General features: G+C 37.6%; 2 protein-coding genes across 5 annotated transcripts; one reads left to right on the top strand and one right to left on the bottom strand.

Annotated features, from left to right (window-relative positions):
- Window positions 1–2,138: 2,138 nt before the first annotated feature.
- Window positions 2,139–11,689, top strand: LOC141437009 (cytochrome P450 CYP12A2-like). 2 transcript variants are annotated; one of them, XM_074100178.1, is made up of 9 exons: window positions 2,139–2,450; window positions 2,626–2,744; window positions 4,712–4,845; window positions 5,699–5,811; window positions 6,123–6,239; window positions 6,984–7,265; window positions 9,055–9,214; window positions 9,444–9,653; window positions 11,273–11,689. In XM_074100178.1, the coding sequence occupies exons 1-9, from the start codon at window positions 2,398–2,400 to the stop codon at window positions 11,597–11,599; spliced, it is 1,515 nt and encodes a 504-aa protein (XP_073956279.1). In that variant the 5' UTR covers window positions 2,139–2,397; the 3' UTR covers window positions 11,600–11,689. The 2 variants fall into 2 exon arrangements, with proteins under 2 accessions (XP_073956279.1, XP_073956280.1); XM_074100179.1 differs by lacking the exon at window positions 2,626–2,744 and having other exon boundaries at window positions 2,140–2,450.
- On the bottom strand, window positions 11,673–14,555 carry Mettl2 (methyltransferase-like protein). 3 transcript variants are annotated; one of them, XM_074100181.1, is made up of 4 exons: window positions 14,154–14,555; window positions 13,222–13,374; window positions 12,542–12,979; window positions 11,673–12,008 (listed from the first exon to the last, which is right to left on the bottom strand). In XM_074100181.1, the coding sequence occupies exons 1-4, from the start codon at window positions 14,342–14,344 to the stop codon at window positions 11,696–11,698; spliced, it is 1,095 nt and encodes a 364-aa protein (XP_073956282.1). In that variant the 5' UTR covers window positions 14,345–14,555; the 3' UTR covers window positions 11,673–11,695. The 3 variants fall into 3 exon arrangements, with proteins under 3 accessions (XP_073956282.1, XP_073956284.1, XP_073956283.1); XM_074100183.1 differs by having other exon boundaries at window positions 14,314–14,549; XM_074100182.1 differs by lacking the exon at window positions 14,154–14,555 and adding an exon at window positions 13,850–14,083.
- Window positions 14,556–19,279: the final 4,724 nt, after the last annotated feature.

Here is a 19,279-nt window from a genome sequence, read left to right as displayed (position 1 = left end):
ACCAGGGGCATATAGTACAGTCAGCAAAAAAAAATACTTATATTAGAAGAATTTTCAGAAAAACTTTTATTGAACTGTTTACGGAACTTTTCATGTACGAGTCCAACTCGCACTTGACCATTTTTTCTGTATTGTCTGTGTTTATGGTACACTTCATGTAATAACACTCCTCTTTTTGCGTTAGGGGTTAAAAATAGGTTGAGCTGCTTAGTAGTTAGAGGAGATAGAAATGGATATGCATACATACAGGTCAAAATATAATCCTCCTTTTGGGCTTCACCAGAATCGGGTAAAAACTACAGAATTAATTTCATTACATTTGGCATGGCAAGTAGATTGTTTATCAGAGGTATACAAAATTATGTATTGTCAACTAACTCCAAGATCACCTTACATTTCATTTCATTCATTTGACAAGTAAAGACATATTTGACAATAAGGCAAGAAATTGTAAGAAAGTTGTCTAGGTAAACATAGGTCATTGACCTGCAATATGACAAAAATTGGATTGTGCGTACCAATTTTATTTTATCTTGCATTAGTTAGTGTAAGCTACTGGCTAAATTTAACTTTGTTTCAGGTTCAGCTTTGGAGTTGCCCAGTGTGGAATATTTACATGCACAGCCTTCCACAAGTGCTGTGCAGTGCAAAACGGACAATACAATACTACAATACAATACTTGTGTAACGTGAAACTGTATTTACCTATGTAAAGAAAAACAGATCCATGACATGAAAATAAATTATTATTAAGAAAAACAACTTTTTTTTTCTTTAATTCGATCATTTAATTAATAAAAAGCGCACCACTACGTGCCGTTTTTTGACAATATATCGATAAAAAAGCACAACACTATGCTGTTACAATATCGATAATATCGACTGTTCCTAACAACACTACTTGTCAATGTTTTTCGGCCCTGTTTAGTCTGTGCAGTTCGTTTCTTGATATTGGCACCAAAAAGACACTGAATTCATACTACAATCGTGGTATTGTTTTTGTATGAGAGTTCCGACTCTTAAAACGTAGTGATTATATACTCTTTGCAAGCTGCGTTCACGTTCACGACAAAATCGACAAATATCTACCTATATCAAACCTATATAGTGTAGCTTGACAACACAGTCGGTGAGGTGTTGCTGCGTTTTTGTCGTGTGACATTTTGTTTTATCAAATTGAGTCTTAAGTTTTACTACATAGGTTTAATTTTTAATTTATAACCCATAACTTTTCTTAAATTGAACGTGTATTGATTCGGGGTTTTCAGACAGAAGAAAATCTTTTACAGAGTAGGTACGTGGTACGTGTAGAGTAAGCTTTTTGAAATAAAGCAAAAGGCACGCAGGCACAGAAGAACATTATTATATATATATTACCAGTCTAAGAAATGAGGGCTATCGCGTATGAATTCGCCACTAGAGGCGCTAGTGTAGCGTGAGGTCTCCGAAATGTCAAATCTCATAGTTTTTGGGTGAGCTACGCGGGTTTATTTATAATTAGAATAATTTTGTGAATATTTTGCAATATCTGAAATTAATTATGGCAAATATGCGTTCCGGGGCAATGAATGTCTGTGTTTTGAGACAGTTTTTTCTTTCAGAAACCTTTGTCCTCCCTTTTTTCCGAACAAAACGGGGACTAACTATGCAACACTGTGGCATGCTCGATATTTTTATAGTACGGTTTTAAGGTGTATTAAATATGATTTTTATCTAAACTTTGTTTTCACGCCCGCAAAAACAGACTTTGAAAGCCATACTTAAAAACCTCACGCAACAGTGCGCCATCTAGTGAGACAAAAAACATGATAGCCCTCATTGTATTGATAAAATCGATCAAATCGTTAATATTGCTATGACTTTTCGCGTAGGCGTCACGACCTCATGACACTAAGTTTTTTCGGTTATAATCTTTATCCCTTCGTTTAACCATATCTTTAGTGTTTCAATTCAAAGCAATTAGAATGTACTAAAAAAGATAATGCTTTTTTTATATTTCGGAGGTAGTCGTGGACCAGTTAAACGCCTGCGACAATAATTATAAATCTAAAATGTGCCTAATGCCAAACTCAAATAGGGTGCAAGTTTGAAAATTAAACCATCAATTTATTTGAACTTAATACCTACTCACTTTTCATTAAGTAATTTAAGATTTTCTGTAACTATAGCACTAAACTTTCCTTATTCTACTTCACAACAATTATCTCAATAATCTCGACTTTATTGCTATCACATTCGCACACTGCGCTCAAGGTCAAATTTGTTCCTCGGCTCGGCTCTAATTTGATGCTAGACACCACCACACGTCGGGATTCCCACGTCTGGCCGAACGTTTTGTTGATAAACATCTTCATATATTTTCTTTAATAGTACAAAAACAACTATCTACTTACTACAATGAAGTTAAAAGTGATAAATACAAGACCAATACTGCTACAAAGTATACGCAGGTACGTATGTATAAGTATGTATCTATGTTTCCATATCATAAAAGCAGTTTGATTTGCAATTTATAAACGCAAATCGGTGTAAACACTAATCTTTTTAGCTCTGTTAAGTACCAATTATATTTTTAAACAACACACATAAGCATTAACATGGTGTATTTTTTTTCTAAATTGTTAGGCACCAAAACGTTCGTGCGATTTCATCGAGTTCTGAACCAACTAAGCCGTTCAAAGAAATACCGGGCCCCTCAACTCTTCCAATCATAGGGGCCGCACATCACTTCATGCCATGGATTGGTATGTATACAATGAACTAAAAGAATTTCCTTGCTCACCCGCGACCTTACGATAGCTAAGCTTATGCAAAATATGCGTGTTCAGGCAGTTCCTCCACCTCCACACTGTAAGAACACACACAAATCACACAAACCCATCTATCACCCACCACCACCACACTACACTGACGCGTTTCGAACTCAACCAGAGCTCAATCTTCAAAGTGACACAACCGTACACCATGCTACCAGTTGTTAGCCTAACGAACCACAACACCGTTTTAATTTGTTAGGGCCTGGACACATGTCGCCGGTACGGTGCCGTCTACGGTGTCACGGCGCGGCGCCGTCAAACGCTTGGTACGTACACGCTTGGTAGTTTTGACGGCGCCGCGCCGTGACACCGTAGACGGCACCGTACCGGCGACATGTGTCCAGGCCCTCACTGTAACTCCCCAAGTACCCACATATGTTTTATGAAACAAAACAAAACTACCCACAAATTATTAACTATTTTTTTTAACCGTCCTTCAAAACTACCTTGATTTTTATTTATTTACTGTCAAGGCATGTTTTATTAACTACCATTGCTGAAATTAAATCCAAGCCGTAGAAAGGGAGATGAAACTAAATTAGACCACATACTGATACTGTTGTATCTAATTATCTCCATGCATTCTAAAACATCGAGACGAATTATAACTGGTAACATGGTGTACGGTTGTGTCACTCTGGAGATGAGCTCTGGTTGAGTTCGAAACGCGTCAGTGTAGTGTGGTGGTGGTGATAGATGGGTTTGTGTGATTTGTGTGTGTTCTTAGAGTGTGGAGGTGGAGGGACTGCATGAACACGCATATTTTGCATAAGCTTAGCTATCGTAAGGTCGCGGGTGAGCAAGGAAATTCTTTTAGTTCATTGTTATGGACCTCCGCAAAGTAACGCCTGATTCAATAAATTGGTATTTATACATCCACGAATGAATAAACTACTGTTCGTAGGTCTACATACACACACACGTAAACACCTATCTTTCCACATTTTTATCAAAATATATTTACTGAATGAATTATGTATGGATGTATGTATTTTACAGTAGGTAAAGCTGTAACACAGTGACAGAAACTGCTGCAGAAACAGAACTAACTCACTAAGGTGTTAGCTTGGTGTTAGCCGAATACTCGAATACCCGAAACGAGGGGCACATTGAAATTATCGGGAATAGAATATTTCGGATTGAGTTACAATACTTAAAACCTTTTTTTTAGATTGAAAATACAAACTGAAATATAGATGCACATAAAAACCAGAAAAATAAGACCAGCACTGGGAATCGAACCCAGGTCCTCGGTATTCCGTACTGCGTGCTATACCGCTACACCACTGCTGGTCAACGGTACAGGCATGAATTTCCCCTATGCACCACATATCTCAGCTTGTTTGTTTCTTATTTAGCCACTTAAGCAGTGACGCTAGCGACATCTATACCGTAGCCCTCATCGAGAAACTTTCGGCATTCCATTGGAACTAACCGCTCACCCGGACAAGAGATATCGTTATAAGCAATCAAATTAAGATTGTTTTTTTGGAATACTTTTGTATTTTATATTTCAATTCCAAATTTTTACTTTTACGGTCATTCCGTAAAACCTAAATTGAAAATACAATCTGAAATAAAGATGCACAGAAAAACCAGAAAAATAAGACCAGCACTGGGAATCGAACCCAGGTCCTCGGTATTCCGCACCGCGTGCTATACCGCTACACCACTGCTGGTCAACGGTACAGACACGAATTTTCCCTATGCACCTCATATCTCAGCTTGTTTGTTTCTTATTTAGCCACTTAAGCAGTGACGCTAGCGACATCTATACCGTAGCCCTCATCGAGAAACTAGTTCCAATGCTGATACCCACGCTGCGCCACTGCCTGTACCTACCCACTCATAATTTTGTTTGCATGTAGGTACAGCCAAAATTATGAAATTTTCAGGTACGGTAAATCCAGCAGGAAACTTTTTTGATATGGTATTTGTGTTTCACAAGAAATTTGGTCCAATAGTGAGAGTAGAAGGTTTGCCGAGATCCACTCTGTTGATTTTGTACGAGCCAGAACACTTCGAACAGGTATTTATTTACATACTATATATCGACGGCATAAATATCCATACCTACAGCCATAACGTCCAATATTTATATGTACCTATAGTTCGGCTCACGTAAAAAGAGCGCTGGCGATATACCTGCGCAGTGAGCAATTAAGCGACCAAACGAGTGGAAAGACGTGAGGCGCGGGTGAGGAGCGAGGGAGGGCTTGGCTGTGCCGTCGCGCTATTGGTTCGGCGGTCGACCTTGACCTTTACCTTTTCGTGCGCGACGGTACCCCTGCGCAAACACATCCCCTCCACTGTCACCCAGCGCTCTTTTTACGTGAGCCGAACTATACTTATGATGTATACACTTACGAGTTTTATACTACTTTATTGTTACTTAGTTCTACACACTCTCTACCTATTACCTTGGCAGTTGTGGTGTGTATTTTCAGGGTCTATTAGAGGCCCTGGACACATTGGTCCCTATGACCACAATAAAGCACTATCAGGGTTCCGTAGTTAACTAGGAACCCTTATAGTTTCACCATGTCTGTCCATCTGTCTGTCTGTCCACGCATTGGCGGATTAGGGAAAGGTACACGCTCTTGGCCGGTTTTTTTTTATTTGGCTGGCTACCTATATATCGGTTATCATATCTATTGTTAATGGAGTAGGGACTAGGGGGCCCCAATCCATCGCGGGGCTCTGGGCACGTGCCCAATGGGGAAGAGGGGCCTGAACATTTTGAGCACCATAACTGCTCATGCTCATCCACTTCTGTTCTGTGTGTATGTGTACAGACAGTCAGCAGCAGTAGACGAGTAGTTGTGGTGCTGAACTGATGAATGGCAGTAGAGCTCTTTCTAATACTTATTTGGATCGTTCAGGTGTATAAAGCGGAGGAAACAAACCCGTTAAGGCCTGGATTTGACACAAGCGAGTATTACAGAGGAGTGTTGAGGAAGGCCCGCTTTGGTGGTTACTACGGCTTGACATCTGCGTAAGTGATCAATCAATCAAATCAGCCCACATCCACTCACTGCTGACTAAAGATCTCTTCTTTTTCACGCTACTTTGCCAGTCTCGTGCCACTTTCATCCACAATAGATGCCATCGGACTAAAGCACAAGTGAATTTTGTAAAAATATCTATCAATTGTGGAGTGTAAAAAAAGGGTCGAAGTCGCTAAAGAAAATGCTGATGAGCGCGCAATTAGTGCTAAATCTAGATGAGGAAATTAGTGAACTGTGAGACTATCGGGCCGGCTATGAGATATGTAAGGTGTACCCAATCCACTTTTTGCGATTTCAGGCAAGGACCGAAATGGCGGGATTTTCGAACCAAAGTAAACCCAGCTCTATTGAAGCCTAAACTGGTGAAACTCTACGCTCCTGCTCTTGGAGAAATCGCAGAAGAGATGGTAGATAGGTAAATGGATTTTTTATTGTTTATTGTAAAAAAATCTACCACCGGTTCGGAAAAACCTCTGTTGAGAAGAATCCGGCAAGAAACTCAACGAGGTATATTTTTTTTTAAACAGATTTACAATATTATTAAATGATATATGTATACATCACATCACAAGTATTTAACACAACTTTATTTTTAACACAGTAGGTTCGCTATTTGAAGGAATCGCTAATGCGGATCGGAATTATTTCCAAATATCCCTGTCCATGATATAATCATTAACTTTATAATACGCCTTAGATATTAATGTCTTCTTGACAATAGATCTGAATTTTGTATCCGTTTCGTTTGTAGTATTTTTTAGAATTTTAGTATAAAACGTATGCAATTTCCCAGAAACGACTTTTTTTGGTTTTAGCCAGTCTGTAAGATGGAACTTTAAGCTTCCCTGCCTGTGTTTCTACTAGCCTTTGGCTTATCGACGTTAGTGGGAAAATCACATATGTTCTTCCTTACATACATGATTATTTCAAAAACATAAAGCGACGTCAGGGTTAGGATACCTAATAGGCTAATTCATGAGCCACCATGGAACCTTTTCAAACCAAAAGTTATTGCGATTTTTCTTGTTAATTAATGCGATGTCACTATGACGTTTACCGTGATATTGTTCCATGGTGACTCATGAATTAAAGTCCTTGACCGTACCTACACAAGAACGCATTTGGCAATGTCTCTGATATTTCATCTTTGATGCCGTAGGTTGACAAAACTGAGCGGAAAAGGAGACTACCTCCAGAACAATTTTGATCTGGAAATGACGAAGTGGTCCTTAGAATCTGTGGCTTTGGTGGGCTTGGGAGCCAGACTAGGCTGTCTAGAAGACGATTTGAAGGAGGATCATCCAGCTAGACAACTAATGCAATGTGCCAAGGATATACTAGACTTGTCTTTCAAGACTGAATTGCTGCCCCCCGCAATCTGGAAGTATATTGCGACGCCAAACTTTAAGAAACTAATGAATACTTACGATCTGCAGTGGGAGTAAGTATTAGCTTTAAGAAACAACAAACAATTAGGGGAAGGTGGGGGGGGGGAGGGTAAAGCGGGTAAGCTAGGTAAGCTAAGGTGCTGGGTACAAAAAGGGAAATTATGATCAAATTTAAAATTATGATCGCTTTGCCCGAATAGGGGCCCAAAGCAGCGTCTCCACCAGAGATGTGCGAGGATGTTTTGCGAGGAATATGTTTTTCATTAACCAATAGAAACGCTTCATTTAACTCGCCTCGCTCCGCTCAGCTGTTTCCACCAGATATGTGCTGTGCGAGAACGTGTAAATGAAGCGCTTCTATTGGTTAATGAAAAACACATACCTCGCAACACATCCTCGCACATTATTGGTGGAAAACAATATTTTAAAAAGGAAGGTAAGGATTTTATTAGTTTTAAATTCTATTTTATACAAAGGCAGTTTCTTTTTGCGGTTTTTTTATTTATCTTTTTCTTTGTTCGAGCTTGAGGTCCCGGTTCTGATTCCCAGTCGGGGCAGATGTTTAAATGAAAAATATGAATGTTTGTTCTCGAGTCTTGGGTGTATGTACCTAACTATCTGAAAAATAAACCTGGATTTTCGTATAGCGGGTACCTACCTGCCAAAGCACCTAACTACCTACCTGGCAAACCCAAGAACACACTTTTCTATTGAGTAATATAATAATAATAAGCTTCGTTTATTTCCAGAAAAAAGTTGATTTTACATATAAATTGTTAGTAGGATTATTGTTTTTGTAGTGCATCCCTAATGGGTAGAAGCCTCCTCTTCCATAATTTTGAGTAATAATAACTTCAAAATCAAAGCAAAATCATGCCGGTTTTTTAGTAATAGTAACATCAGAATACTTATAAACATTTTTCACTAATCAGAAGACATTTATCCTGTTGATTTTTAGTAAAACCACCGAAAATCTTTTGTTGCATGTATAGCTTAACCAATACGCGACCGTGGCGCCCGAGTGGAACTGGTTGAAACTAATGCGCCTTCGGTCACTCGCGACGCATGCACACATTGACACTAATGTTTGTTACTACTGTGTAAAAGCGCTTACCCGCTTCAGGCGGGCCACCCGCTTTAGGCTACCTTCCCCTACTCTTAACTAGATTTGCCATCACATAATCATGATCTGAGGCCGTTACAAAAACTGTTATTTAACTGCGATCGCGAGCGTCAGAATTCAGAAACGTTAGGCAATACGGCCTCAGCTCGAAGACGTCCAATGAGGGCTATCTGGGGCTATCGCGTATGAATTCGCCGCTAGAGGCGCTAGTGTAGCGTGAGGTCTCCAAAATGTCAAATCTCATAGTTTTTGTGTGAGCTACGCGGGTTTATTTATAATTAGAATAATTTAGTGAATATTTTGCATTACCTGAAATTAATTATGGCAATAATGCGTTACGGGGCAATGAATGTTTGTGTTTTGAGACAGTTTTGTCTTTCGGAAACTTTTGTCTTCCCTTTTTTTCCGTACAAAACGGGACTACGCAACACTGTGGTTGCTCGATATTTTTATGGTACGGTTTTAAGGTGTATTAAATATGATTTTAATCTAAACTTTGTTTTCACGCCCGTAATAAAAGACTTTGAAAGCCACACTTAAAAACCTCACGCAACAGTGGCGCCATCTAGAAAGACAAAAAGCGATAGCCCTCATTTTAAAAGGCTTCCGTCTTAGAACGCCACACACAATGCTCACAATAATCGTCGATCATCAGTGCTTACATTTGTTCTTTCAGCGATCATTCAACTAGATTCATAAAGATAAATTACTTGTTTCAGTATAAGCAAAATATATATAGATCAGGCTCAGAACAAAATAAAAGAGAGAGGGCATGATGTGCCAGAAGAAGACAAAAGTATAATAGAAAAACTGATTGCAATAGACGAGAGGGTCGCTATTCTCATGGCAAATGAAATGCTGATGGCTGGTATAGACACTGTACGTTTCACACCAATTCCGTAAAAAAGGTTTTACATCGCCATGCATAGAAAACCAGAATTAATGTTTTTTTGAATTGGACATTTCTCAGTAGGTACCTACAGTCGAACAAATAGATATTATCATACTTTTGTCAAGGAAATCATATTGAAATTGATTATTAAAAGGTTCCACCCTGGGTCATGATTCAATTTGTTTAACTGTACAAACTAAACTTCTTTTCTTTAAGGTGGCATTCTCAATAACCGGCATCCTTTACCACTTGGCAACTAACCAAGGAGCCCAAGACAAGTTGCGTGAAGAGATTAGAACGGGAGAATCCCGGCGGTATCTGCGAGCTTGCATGAAGGAGGCGCTTCGCATTTGGGCCGTGGTGCCGTCGAACCTTCGACGCACTAGCAAGGAACACGTCGTTGATGGATATAGGGTCCCAATCGGGGTAAGCATCTAAATCAGTGTTTTTCAATTTTTATCAGGACGCGACTCCCATTGGTTTGAAAAATATTTGGCGACCCCCTGCCTACCTCCACTTACAGTAGTATTATCTTACGTTGGTAATACAAACATTGAATAATCATACACAATAACGGTGAGAGTATTTTAAAGATACTGCGACCCCCTTACACCCTCCGGGGGGTCGCGACCTACAGTTTTACCACTCACACACACACAGCAGCAGCAGCAGTAGCAGCTCACACTACAGTTTGAAAAACACTGATGTAAACAATTTACCGGTCGCTACTCAGAGCGATATAAGAAACTGCAAATCTGAGCTGACTCTAGTTGCCCTATTGTACTCGCAACAAAGATAAGGAATGTTAAATTAACATAATGCGTAGCTCTTTTTCACGTTTTCCTTGAATACCAAACATTTTAGGGAAATCTTGGCCCTTAATATATAAAAATGAATCCCTATTTCCCTTGGTCACAGCATCACGCGTGAACGGCTGGACTGATTTCGCTAATTCTTTTTTTGTTGTGTTTGCTATTGTCAGGAGAAGGTTCTTATAAAAGAAGATTTAAAAAAAACTACACCGGGGGAGAAGCCCCGGGCACCAGCTAGTGAAAAATAAAACAATAGGTAATCTATTTTAATGCCATTTCAAAAGTCAAAAACTTATTCATCAACTTATGGACAATGTAAAGTCGAAAAAATAGATGTGCTTTACAATTTTGTATCATGGTTTATCTATCTAGGTATATATTCATATATTTTTTTTAATTTACAAAAGAAAAAATACATGTTCAATATTTTCTGTTTATGTAACTGACGTACTTAAGGTCACAGCTCATTAGAGCCACCCGGCACCCGACCAGCACCGCCTCAACTTTCGCTGTCCACTCGTCGACCGGTGGTCCACGGGTGGACGCCGCGTGGTCCACGAATATCCGAGTAGTCTATTATGAAATGAGAGTGGGGAGTGACGCGCCGACCGCGCGCGGTGTACGTGGAGCAAGCGTACGAACAGTGAGCTATCATCGAGTGGTCTACTCGCCGTCCGCGCGTGGACACCTCGCGAGCGAGGCGATCCGGTGAAGCTCCGGAGTTGGCGTAATGAGCGTATACAAATCCATATAAAGAATACTAACCGCTCGCGACGAGGCGGTGCTGATCGGGTGCCGGGTGGATCTAATGAGCTGTGAAATTAAGTAGGTACGTCAGTTAGATAAACTTAAAATATTGAACATGTATTTTTTTCTTTTGTCAATTAAACAAAAAATGATGAAGATAAACCTAGATAAAACATGATACAAAATTGTAAAGCACTTATCTATTTGTTCGCCTTTAAACTGTCGATAAGTTGATGAATAAGTTTCGGACTTTTAAAATAGCATTAAAATAGATTACCTATTGTTTAATTTTTCATTAGGGCCAAGATTTCCCTAACATTTTTGGGATTCAAGGAAAGCGATCGTGATGTGAAAAAGAGCTACGCATTATTTTAACATTCCTTATCTTTGTTGCGAGTACAATAGGGCAACCTAGAGTCAGCTTAGATTTGAATTTTTGATTTGTGAGCCACTAGCCTATTATAGTCTGTATATTTTCATTTTCAGATTGACGTCATCGCACCTAACGAATATCTGTCAAGAATGGACAAATATTTCCCGCGAGGATCCGAATTCGTACCGGAAAGATGGCTGGTTGAAAAGACAGACCCTCTGTACCACGGGAATACTCATCCAATGGTATACGCACCTTTCGGGATAGGAGTCCGGTCTTGCATTGGAAGAAGAATCGCCGAGTTGGAAATCGAAGTGTTCCTTACTAAGTTGATAGACAAGCAAAAAGTGACTTGGTTTGGACCACCTCTGAAAATTGTGTCGAAAATCATCAATTCTTTTGATAAACCTTACAATTTCAAGTTTGAAAATGCTCTGTGAAGTAGATATTTAAAATAATGATAAAAATTGTAAATATAAGACTTCTTCTCTAGAAAATGACAAATGCGCCAAGAAATAAAATATGATATATTACTGCTATAATGACTTTCTATATTTCCCTTGAATCCACACTCTGTACATGGTTAACATCTTGCCTCTATTGACTTGCAGTCTTCTATCAATCAGGTTCTGTTCCTCTATAAAGCCAGCGGTTTTGAACATAATTGTAATTTCCTCTTGAGTGAAGAAATAAACTTTAGTTTTGTCGCCTCGAGCATAGAAATTGTCGGATATACAACGGCCTGTCTTGAAGCGGAGCTGCGCTAAATCGTATCGGCCGTAATCGCGAAACACAACTAAACCGCCAGGTTTAAGATATTTGTGTATGTGCTGTACAACTGATGGCATCCTGAAATAGATATAATATTTTTTTTATAAATTTTCAAGGAAATAAATCCAAAATGGAGTAAATCAGAAGTAAGTTGCACAAAAAAAAGATTTTGAGATATTATCAGCTTTTTGGGAAATACCATCATTGCCAAAAAGAATGCCCCGCAAGAAACTTGGCAAAGTCATTTTTCAAAACAGGATATAAAATAACAATCAATTAACTATGACATACAGGTCAATTAACTATTAAGCTTTTAGAATCCAGAACAGATGCAAGCTTACTAGTAGCAAAATTTACAAGAAATTTATTTACCTGTTATGTTAGCTAAGCTATGTAATATGTTTGCTTGAAATCTAACAGTCATTGATAGAATAAAATGTAGTTAGATTTACTTATTTTTTGCCAGATTTGTTCTAGGTGAATTAAATTTGACATATCCGCCCTTAAGACACAATGTACTATAACTTAAGTAATAATCAATCCAGGTTTTTTTTATGACTTATGCACACTGGCTAATAATTGAAGCAAGCCCACAATTTTGTAATACTTACTTTGCAGGTTCTATTGCAGATAATACAAATATCAGTACAATTATATCAATTGAATTTTCAGGAAATGGTACAGTCCATTCAGTCGCTGTAGCGTCCAGCACAAAAACTTCACATCTCTTTGTGTCATATAGTTCATTTTCTTTCATGATGTCAATAGCTGTTGATGAAAAGTCACAACCGTAAACGAAGAGGTTAGGATCTTGGCTGTACTGAAGAATAGGAAAGATTGTGTTGCCTACTCCACATCCTATTTCAAATATGTACCGTTTAGTTGTATTACTTTGCATCTGGGTTGTTTCAGTGTTTCGATCTGTATGTTGTTCCACTTGCATAGCATTTGGGCTTTCAGCATTAGGGAAAACTCTCTCCGGTGCAGATGTATTATCAGGTGCTAGCTCTGGAAACTCGGTGAACAGCCAGTGACGATCCTTAAAGAACCTGAAGATTGTGAACAAAACCAAAATTTGTCAAGATTTATCAGTTAGATTGGGTGTCTCAACCACTTCAATAGGTAGTAAATTAACTTTTAATAATTATTTAAAATAGATTACAACTTAATCTGTACTCCTGTTCTTAGCAATGGAGCCGTACCTAGATGTTTTGTCTGTTATTTTACCTTAAGCCTCCTTTGGTTTAAGACTAAAAAAATTAAAAAAATTGTATGTCATAATTATTCATACCTATTTTGATGAATATTGTAAAATGCATCCCAGTGTTTATCAGCATTTTCCTCCAAATCCTTTAGAACACCCTCAGCGAACATTACTTGCGAGTTCTGTTCAACCTTTTCTTTAGCTGCTTTCTCTTGTTCTGGATCCCATTCAACATTATCCCTGAAACATGAATTAATGAATTTTAGCCCCCAAGCTCTCTAAATACATGAGAACCAGTACTCTGCGCTACACTTCATAGATTGTCTAATGGACATATGGATTGAAATTTTATTTAAGTAAGTATCTACATGTAGTAGATACTTACTTAAATAAAACTACCTACTACTATTTCTCAAAAAGTTGTCCATTTCAATTTTTCAGTTGTCTACTTTAAAAAAAACCTTGACGCTATTTCAACACAAAAAAAAGTAATATTGTGTTTAAAAAATATACAAAACATAGTGGTAAAGGTGACAAAAAGTCAGATAATCTTTGTTGTTGGATCCAATAGAAAGTTTCGATGTAGTTACAAAATTATGATTTTTCCTCACAAAACTGTGACATTTTCTTGATGTCAAGAACTTTTGGATGTTTTATGCAGTTTAGGCTTTATGATCTCGTCCTTAGTGTTAATAACTATTTGAGAAATACTCACATATGGTTGAGGGACATTGTACAATTTGACAATGAATGCAGATTTTGTGAAAGAATGAAGTTCCATAGTAAAAAAATTGAAATATTTAATACACACTGACTGAAGCCAGAAGAGACTCGAAGATACATTGTGGGGAATACAATACCAACAATTCACAATGAAAGTAACGAATACAACTTATAAATAATGTAATTTTGAACATGAAACTATTGTGAGACTCATGTAACATGTCAAGCTAAACTCTATTTAAGACGTGAGTTATCCGGTAAAACATTATTTAATATGAATAATGTAATTTATGTACCAAGCATTGAATAGGTAAACAAGTTCTTTTTTATCTCCGTTTAAGTGTCTAGTACCACCAGGAGGTTTTTTTCTATATCTGGTCTTTTCTAACTCTTCAATGCTTTTGCCTGAACATCTTAATCTGTTATACTGCTTGAGCAAATTGATAAATACGGTACCACGCATTGTGCTTAAACACTTCGTCAGCATTTTCAAGAAGTCTGTTCCCAAATTGCGGTCTTTTATCAGTTGGGGGTTCCTCCATGGATAAATAGATCTTGTGAGCTAACACAAGAGACTGAAATTCTCAGCGCCGAAAAATACAGAATTATTTCAGAATAGAATAAACTAAATTCACAATATACTATCACGTTCATTTATAACCTTATATTTATGACACATGTCACTATGTCTTATGTCACATTGACAGCATCTTTTTTTTTAATTGTGCCTCGGTGTAAAAGTAAGAGAATTATAAAAATACGAGTTGTCGACTCGGATTGACTAATTTTTTACGCTCTTCAATTTGATGTGCATTTCGTTCGAGTCTACCGTAGACCGGTACGAAATTATTAATATAGATACATTTTTATATGTAGTAACACGCTTGCACGCTTATTATGGAATACAATGATATACTTACTATAAGTAACAGCATTTGTAAATTATTCACGTAGGTAGGTAAGTATTAAATTTATACAATAAAGTTTTTTTGATAATGATTTAATTTTTTATTCTAGCTGAGTGTTGGTGAAAATTTTGGTTAAGCAACCCGGAAAGTAATATGACTGGTGAGAAAAAGTGATTATGTGGCAATTATTCCACCAAAAAGAGGGAAACTCTTAAATACTTATTGATGATGATGATTTAGGACCTGGAGAGTGGCGTTAAGTATGTCTTCAGGTACAACGTTGGTGGACATAACCTTTGCCATACTTGTCATCATTAGTGTTATGTAAAAAAAGTTTAGGAAACCCGGTGAGAAACGGGTTGTTTGCTACGGTGCTACGTCAGGCTCATACACAGACATGATGCATGATTTATTGGTCTGGTTAGGTCTGGTTGATGATAATGTCATTATCATAGGTACTCTATATATCTATTATATAGGTATGAACGGCACATGGATGGTCTGCAGCAAAGGCTTTGTTCTAGTTAACAATAAAAACTAAAACACGAGATTCGCCGGTACTACCTACAGCCGAGGTCAAAGATACGTCAATATAGTCTAGGTACCTACTTACTTGTTGAAGTCACTTCATGTTTGATTGAACTTTTGTATAAATTTGTCTAGAGTAGATATCTACTGTGTTATAAAATACTATCTCAAACGTCGCGCCAACGAAGGTCACGGTCTAGTCGCCTACGTCGTAGCGTTCGTAGCAGAAAGCGTTTCGTAGTCTAGGTACTTACTTAAAACGTAACTTGCACATACTTACGACGGAATTGTATTTTCCGTTACTTAGTAGGGTTTATATCCATTCACTTAACATATACGTTTTATTTATTTAAGGTAAGGATGAAAATCATACATTACTGTCACATTATTAAAATTTATTGTGTCAGCGCAGCGTGCTTCATCTTAGCCCTATATCTTTGCTTACCTTACTGGTAAGCGAAGATGTTGAGTGATTGGTCAATCAGGCGTGATTGTGGCTATTATTGTATTAAAAATATATATACAGGGTATACATTCAGATCGGTCAGTAAGTATGAGAAAGTCTAAAACTATAAGACATGAAGATCTGTTCTTAGGAACCATGTCATCGTTTTTAGTAACAAGAAAAACTGCATTCAAACATTTAAAGAAACTTTTACTCAGCTCGAGAATCGACCTCGGACGATTTGTAAAATAAAACTAACATTATTAAAGAATATGCAATTTATTCATTCTAGATATCATGTTTCATAGTGGTAACATTTATTGCTATGACCTACACAAGTATCGATATCCAAATAGAAATAATGTAAATTTTATTTTTCAAAACAACCGGGTTTGATTCCCGTTCTGAGTATTTTTTTTTAAATCTATGAATGCAGTTTTTCTTGTTACTTAAATTGATGATATGTTTCCTAAGAACAGATCTTCGTATTTCTTAAGTTTTAGAAAATACAAACTGAGACATGGATGCACAGAAAAACCAGAAAAAGGGACCAGCGCTGGGAATCGAACCCAGCGTGCTATAACCCCTACACCACCGCTGGACAGGAATCTAGACACGAATTTTTCCTATGCATACATATCTCAGGTTGCTTATTTCTACTACGCTACTTATGCAGCAGCACTAGCGACATCTATGTTCCGCTCTCATCGAGAGACGTCACACTCTTTCGGAACCAACCGCTCACCCAGACAAGAGATGTCGCTACTAAGCAATCAAATTATGATTCGTTTTTTGAAGTTCCATGTCTCAGTTTGTATTTTCGATATGGTTTCACGGGATACCCGTAAAAGTAACTTCAATAAAAAATTTGGAGTTGAAATAAAAAATACAAAAAGACTCCAAAAAACCAATCATAACTGTAGGTATAATAATAAAAATGTAGCTGTAACTGCCTCGAATGATTAAGAAAGTGTTCTCAACACTTTTAAGTATAACTAAACAACTGAAATATATTAAAACACATAACACTTCTGTAACAAGTAAACACACAATTTAAAGTTCCCCGACCCGATTCCAAATTTGCTGTCGAATTCAAAGTTATAGCGCCATAAAAGTCGTCCTGATGCTGTGCTCTGATCAAAGTAAACGTCATAAAGACGATTTTGCGGATCATTAACGACTTCCCGCAAACGAAATAGCAGCACGATGAAATTTTTATCGTGTCCTAATAAAGTGTGTTTAGTGTGTAGGTATTTTACTATTTACTTACGTATTGAAATACGGTTCTGTACGTCTAACATGGCAGAACATGGCACACATTTTCGAACTGTTTTGAATGTCTGCAGCAATGTGTCCCCAGAATGGCATTAGGTGTACATATTACGGCGCTTGATTGACCACTTCATACTCGTAGGCTTTATGGCCTCGCAATTTATTGCAACGTGGACCATTTTTCTTGCAGGTCTAAATTTTTTTACGTATCTCTCTCCCCGGTTTGCCTGACGACAATGTTATCGCCGCGGTACGGTAGCTCTAGGTGCATACCTAACTTTAAATTCGTATCACCCCACTTGTGTCAGATAGACTTGAACCGAAGTTCACAACTATATTCAGTTACAGTTTGCCCAACTTCAGGTATCAAGTGACATGTGAAAGTTCTGAAATTGAGTGCAACTGCACAACTCCCGCACGTAACTTACTAATGTTGGTCGTAGTTGCATTTGCAATAATAACTAGAGTAACATTAATGGTGTATCTAAGTTGTCTGTTTATTGCCAACGACGCTTAAATAATATTAGGTTATCAAGCCAAAGTTAGCTACTTTATTTAGTGTAACTACCCACGAATAATGGCTTACCTATTTATACGAACGCAGTCTCTAGGTGGAAAAAATATAGAATAGGTACTTATTGCGGAATATGCAAAGTCCCAACTTGGGCACAATCGGTAGATGGCCGACTTACGACATGTTGTAACAGGGCTTGACACTGGTACCAAAAATACCATTATATATAGGTGCAGGTTATATGCTAGTGCTAGTACCAAAATTACCGATACTAAAGCGGTACCAACATTATGACACAGGTCTCTTTGGTAGGTACAGATTTCAAGCCTTGCCTCTCCTTGCCTATACTTATTTAACAGGAGTTTGAGAGGGGCGACACGATTCCAGTTATCGATAGCTCTTTGTGCCGTTGTCTTTAGGCACAAACGGAAATGATACTCCCATATCCGTTTGAAACGTAAAAATATCATTGACAGCAAAAACTTATCATTTTTGTCTACGAATGGTGCTGTCGGTAGGTAGGTAGGCATCTTAGATCTGCCATTTAAACATTCGTAAATGTAGTACATTAGGTACATAATGTATGAATTTAAAAAGAAAACTATCAGGGTCAAAATAATTAGCTAAGCCGTGGACGGACGGATGGACATGGCGAAACCATAAGGGTTCCTTAACTATGGAACCCTAAAAAGAGTAAATAGCAATTAGGCAGAAGTCTTCCTAATCCCATCATATCAGCGATTGTTTAGATAAGAACTTTAGAGCTTTAATAAAGCATTTCACAGGTAAATAGCTATTTCATTAAACACCACAAATAATGGCTACACAGACATGGCTACGCTGCTGGTTAATGCACAAGTCGTGTATAGAAAAACCGCTTAAGGCATCTAAAGTTTTAAAAGGTTTTGTAGTAGAAACCTTTGTGTTGAGAAATTTACCGTTCTATCTCCATAATTTTGTCTTATAATTACGAGTATTATAGTTTGCGTCATACTAAGTTCTAATTTAAGTAGGTTAATGGGAGGGTAGGTAAAGGACATTACGTATAAAACAACAGATAATTCTCAGACTCGATTCTAGTAAGAACTCTTTACAGTAGCCCTCAAAACCAGAATAATTTTTACTAACTCTAAAATTATATTTTTAGTTGCTCTACATAATATTAAATGAATAAGTAGTTAGTAGATTTACGGAAAACATGTCCGAGTTAGACATCCTTCCTGTGTTGATGGTCTGCATGAGCTTATGGTCCTGGCCTACTCGCCTTAAGACTTCGACATTAGTGACTTTCTGAATATAAGCACATTTCAAAAGACTTGATAGCAGTATTTAATTTGTATGAAAAAAGGAAAAGTCATAGACTCCATTATTTTTAAAAGTCGCTGAACTAATGTTGTTCAGATTGACAAGGACGATCTATATTTTCGTATTACAGCCCACACCCGGTATAATCCAAGCATAGAAAATCTATGGTATGGTATACTTGATTCATGTGCATTAAAAGTGGATAAATCAGTTGATTGGTGATCCCCAATGTCAAAAAAGGTATCGATTTATGAAAACAAAAATGTGGAAGTACCTATCACTCCAAGGCAGTGAAAAAAAAAAATTTGTTGAATTTGAAACTTTATTTACTAGGCAAAGCTTTAACCTATTTTCCTTGACTTTGCAGGTAAGGTCAAAACACTTTACTAACGAAATATGCAAAGCAGTAACTTATACTCAATTAATTTCAAGTGGGTATTTGGGTATCTG

The sequence above is a fragment of the Choristoneura fumiferana genome, chromosome 17 (assembly GCF_025370935.1).
Source record: "Choristoneura fumiferana chromosome 17, NRCan_CFum_1, whole genome shotgun sequence".
NCBI classification, from domain to species: domain Eukaryota; kingdom Metazoa; phylum Arthropoda; class Insecta; order Lepidoptera; family Tortricidae; genus Choristoneura; species Choristoneura fumiferana.
This window is presented reverse-complemented; position numbering and strand designations above follow the sequence as displayed.

What these genes read in the sequence shown, in the direction of transcription:
- LOC141437009 (XM_074100178.1), top strand. Translation starts at nt 2,398, where the DNA reads ATGAAGTTAAAAGTGATAAATACAAGACCAATACTGCTACAAAGTATA. An exon ending in AGCCAGAACACTTCGAACAG is followed by an intron (nt 4,846 to 5,698) that starts GTATTTATTTAC and finishes TGGATCGTTCAG; the next exon opens with GTGTATAAAGCGGAGGAAAC. An exon ending in GCAGAAGAGATGGTAGATAG is followed by an intron (nt 6,240 to 6,983) that starts GTAAATGGATTT and finishes TTGATGCCGTAG; the next exon opens with GTTGACAAAACTGAGCGGAA.
- Mettl2 (XM_074100181.1), bottom strand. Translation starts at nt 14,344, where the DNA reads ATGCTGACGAAGTGTTTAAGCACAATGCGTGGTACCGTATTTATCAAT. An exon ending in GTTTACCTATTCAATGCTTG is followed by an intron (nt 13,375 to 14,153) that starts GTACATAAATTA and finishes TTCATGTTTCAG; the next exon opens with GGATAATGTTGAATGGGATC. An exon ending in TACAATATTCATCAAAATAG is followed by an intron (nt 12,980 to 13,221) that starts GTATGAATAATT and finishes CACAATCTTCAG; the next exon opens with GTTCTTTAAGGATCGTCACT.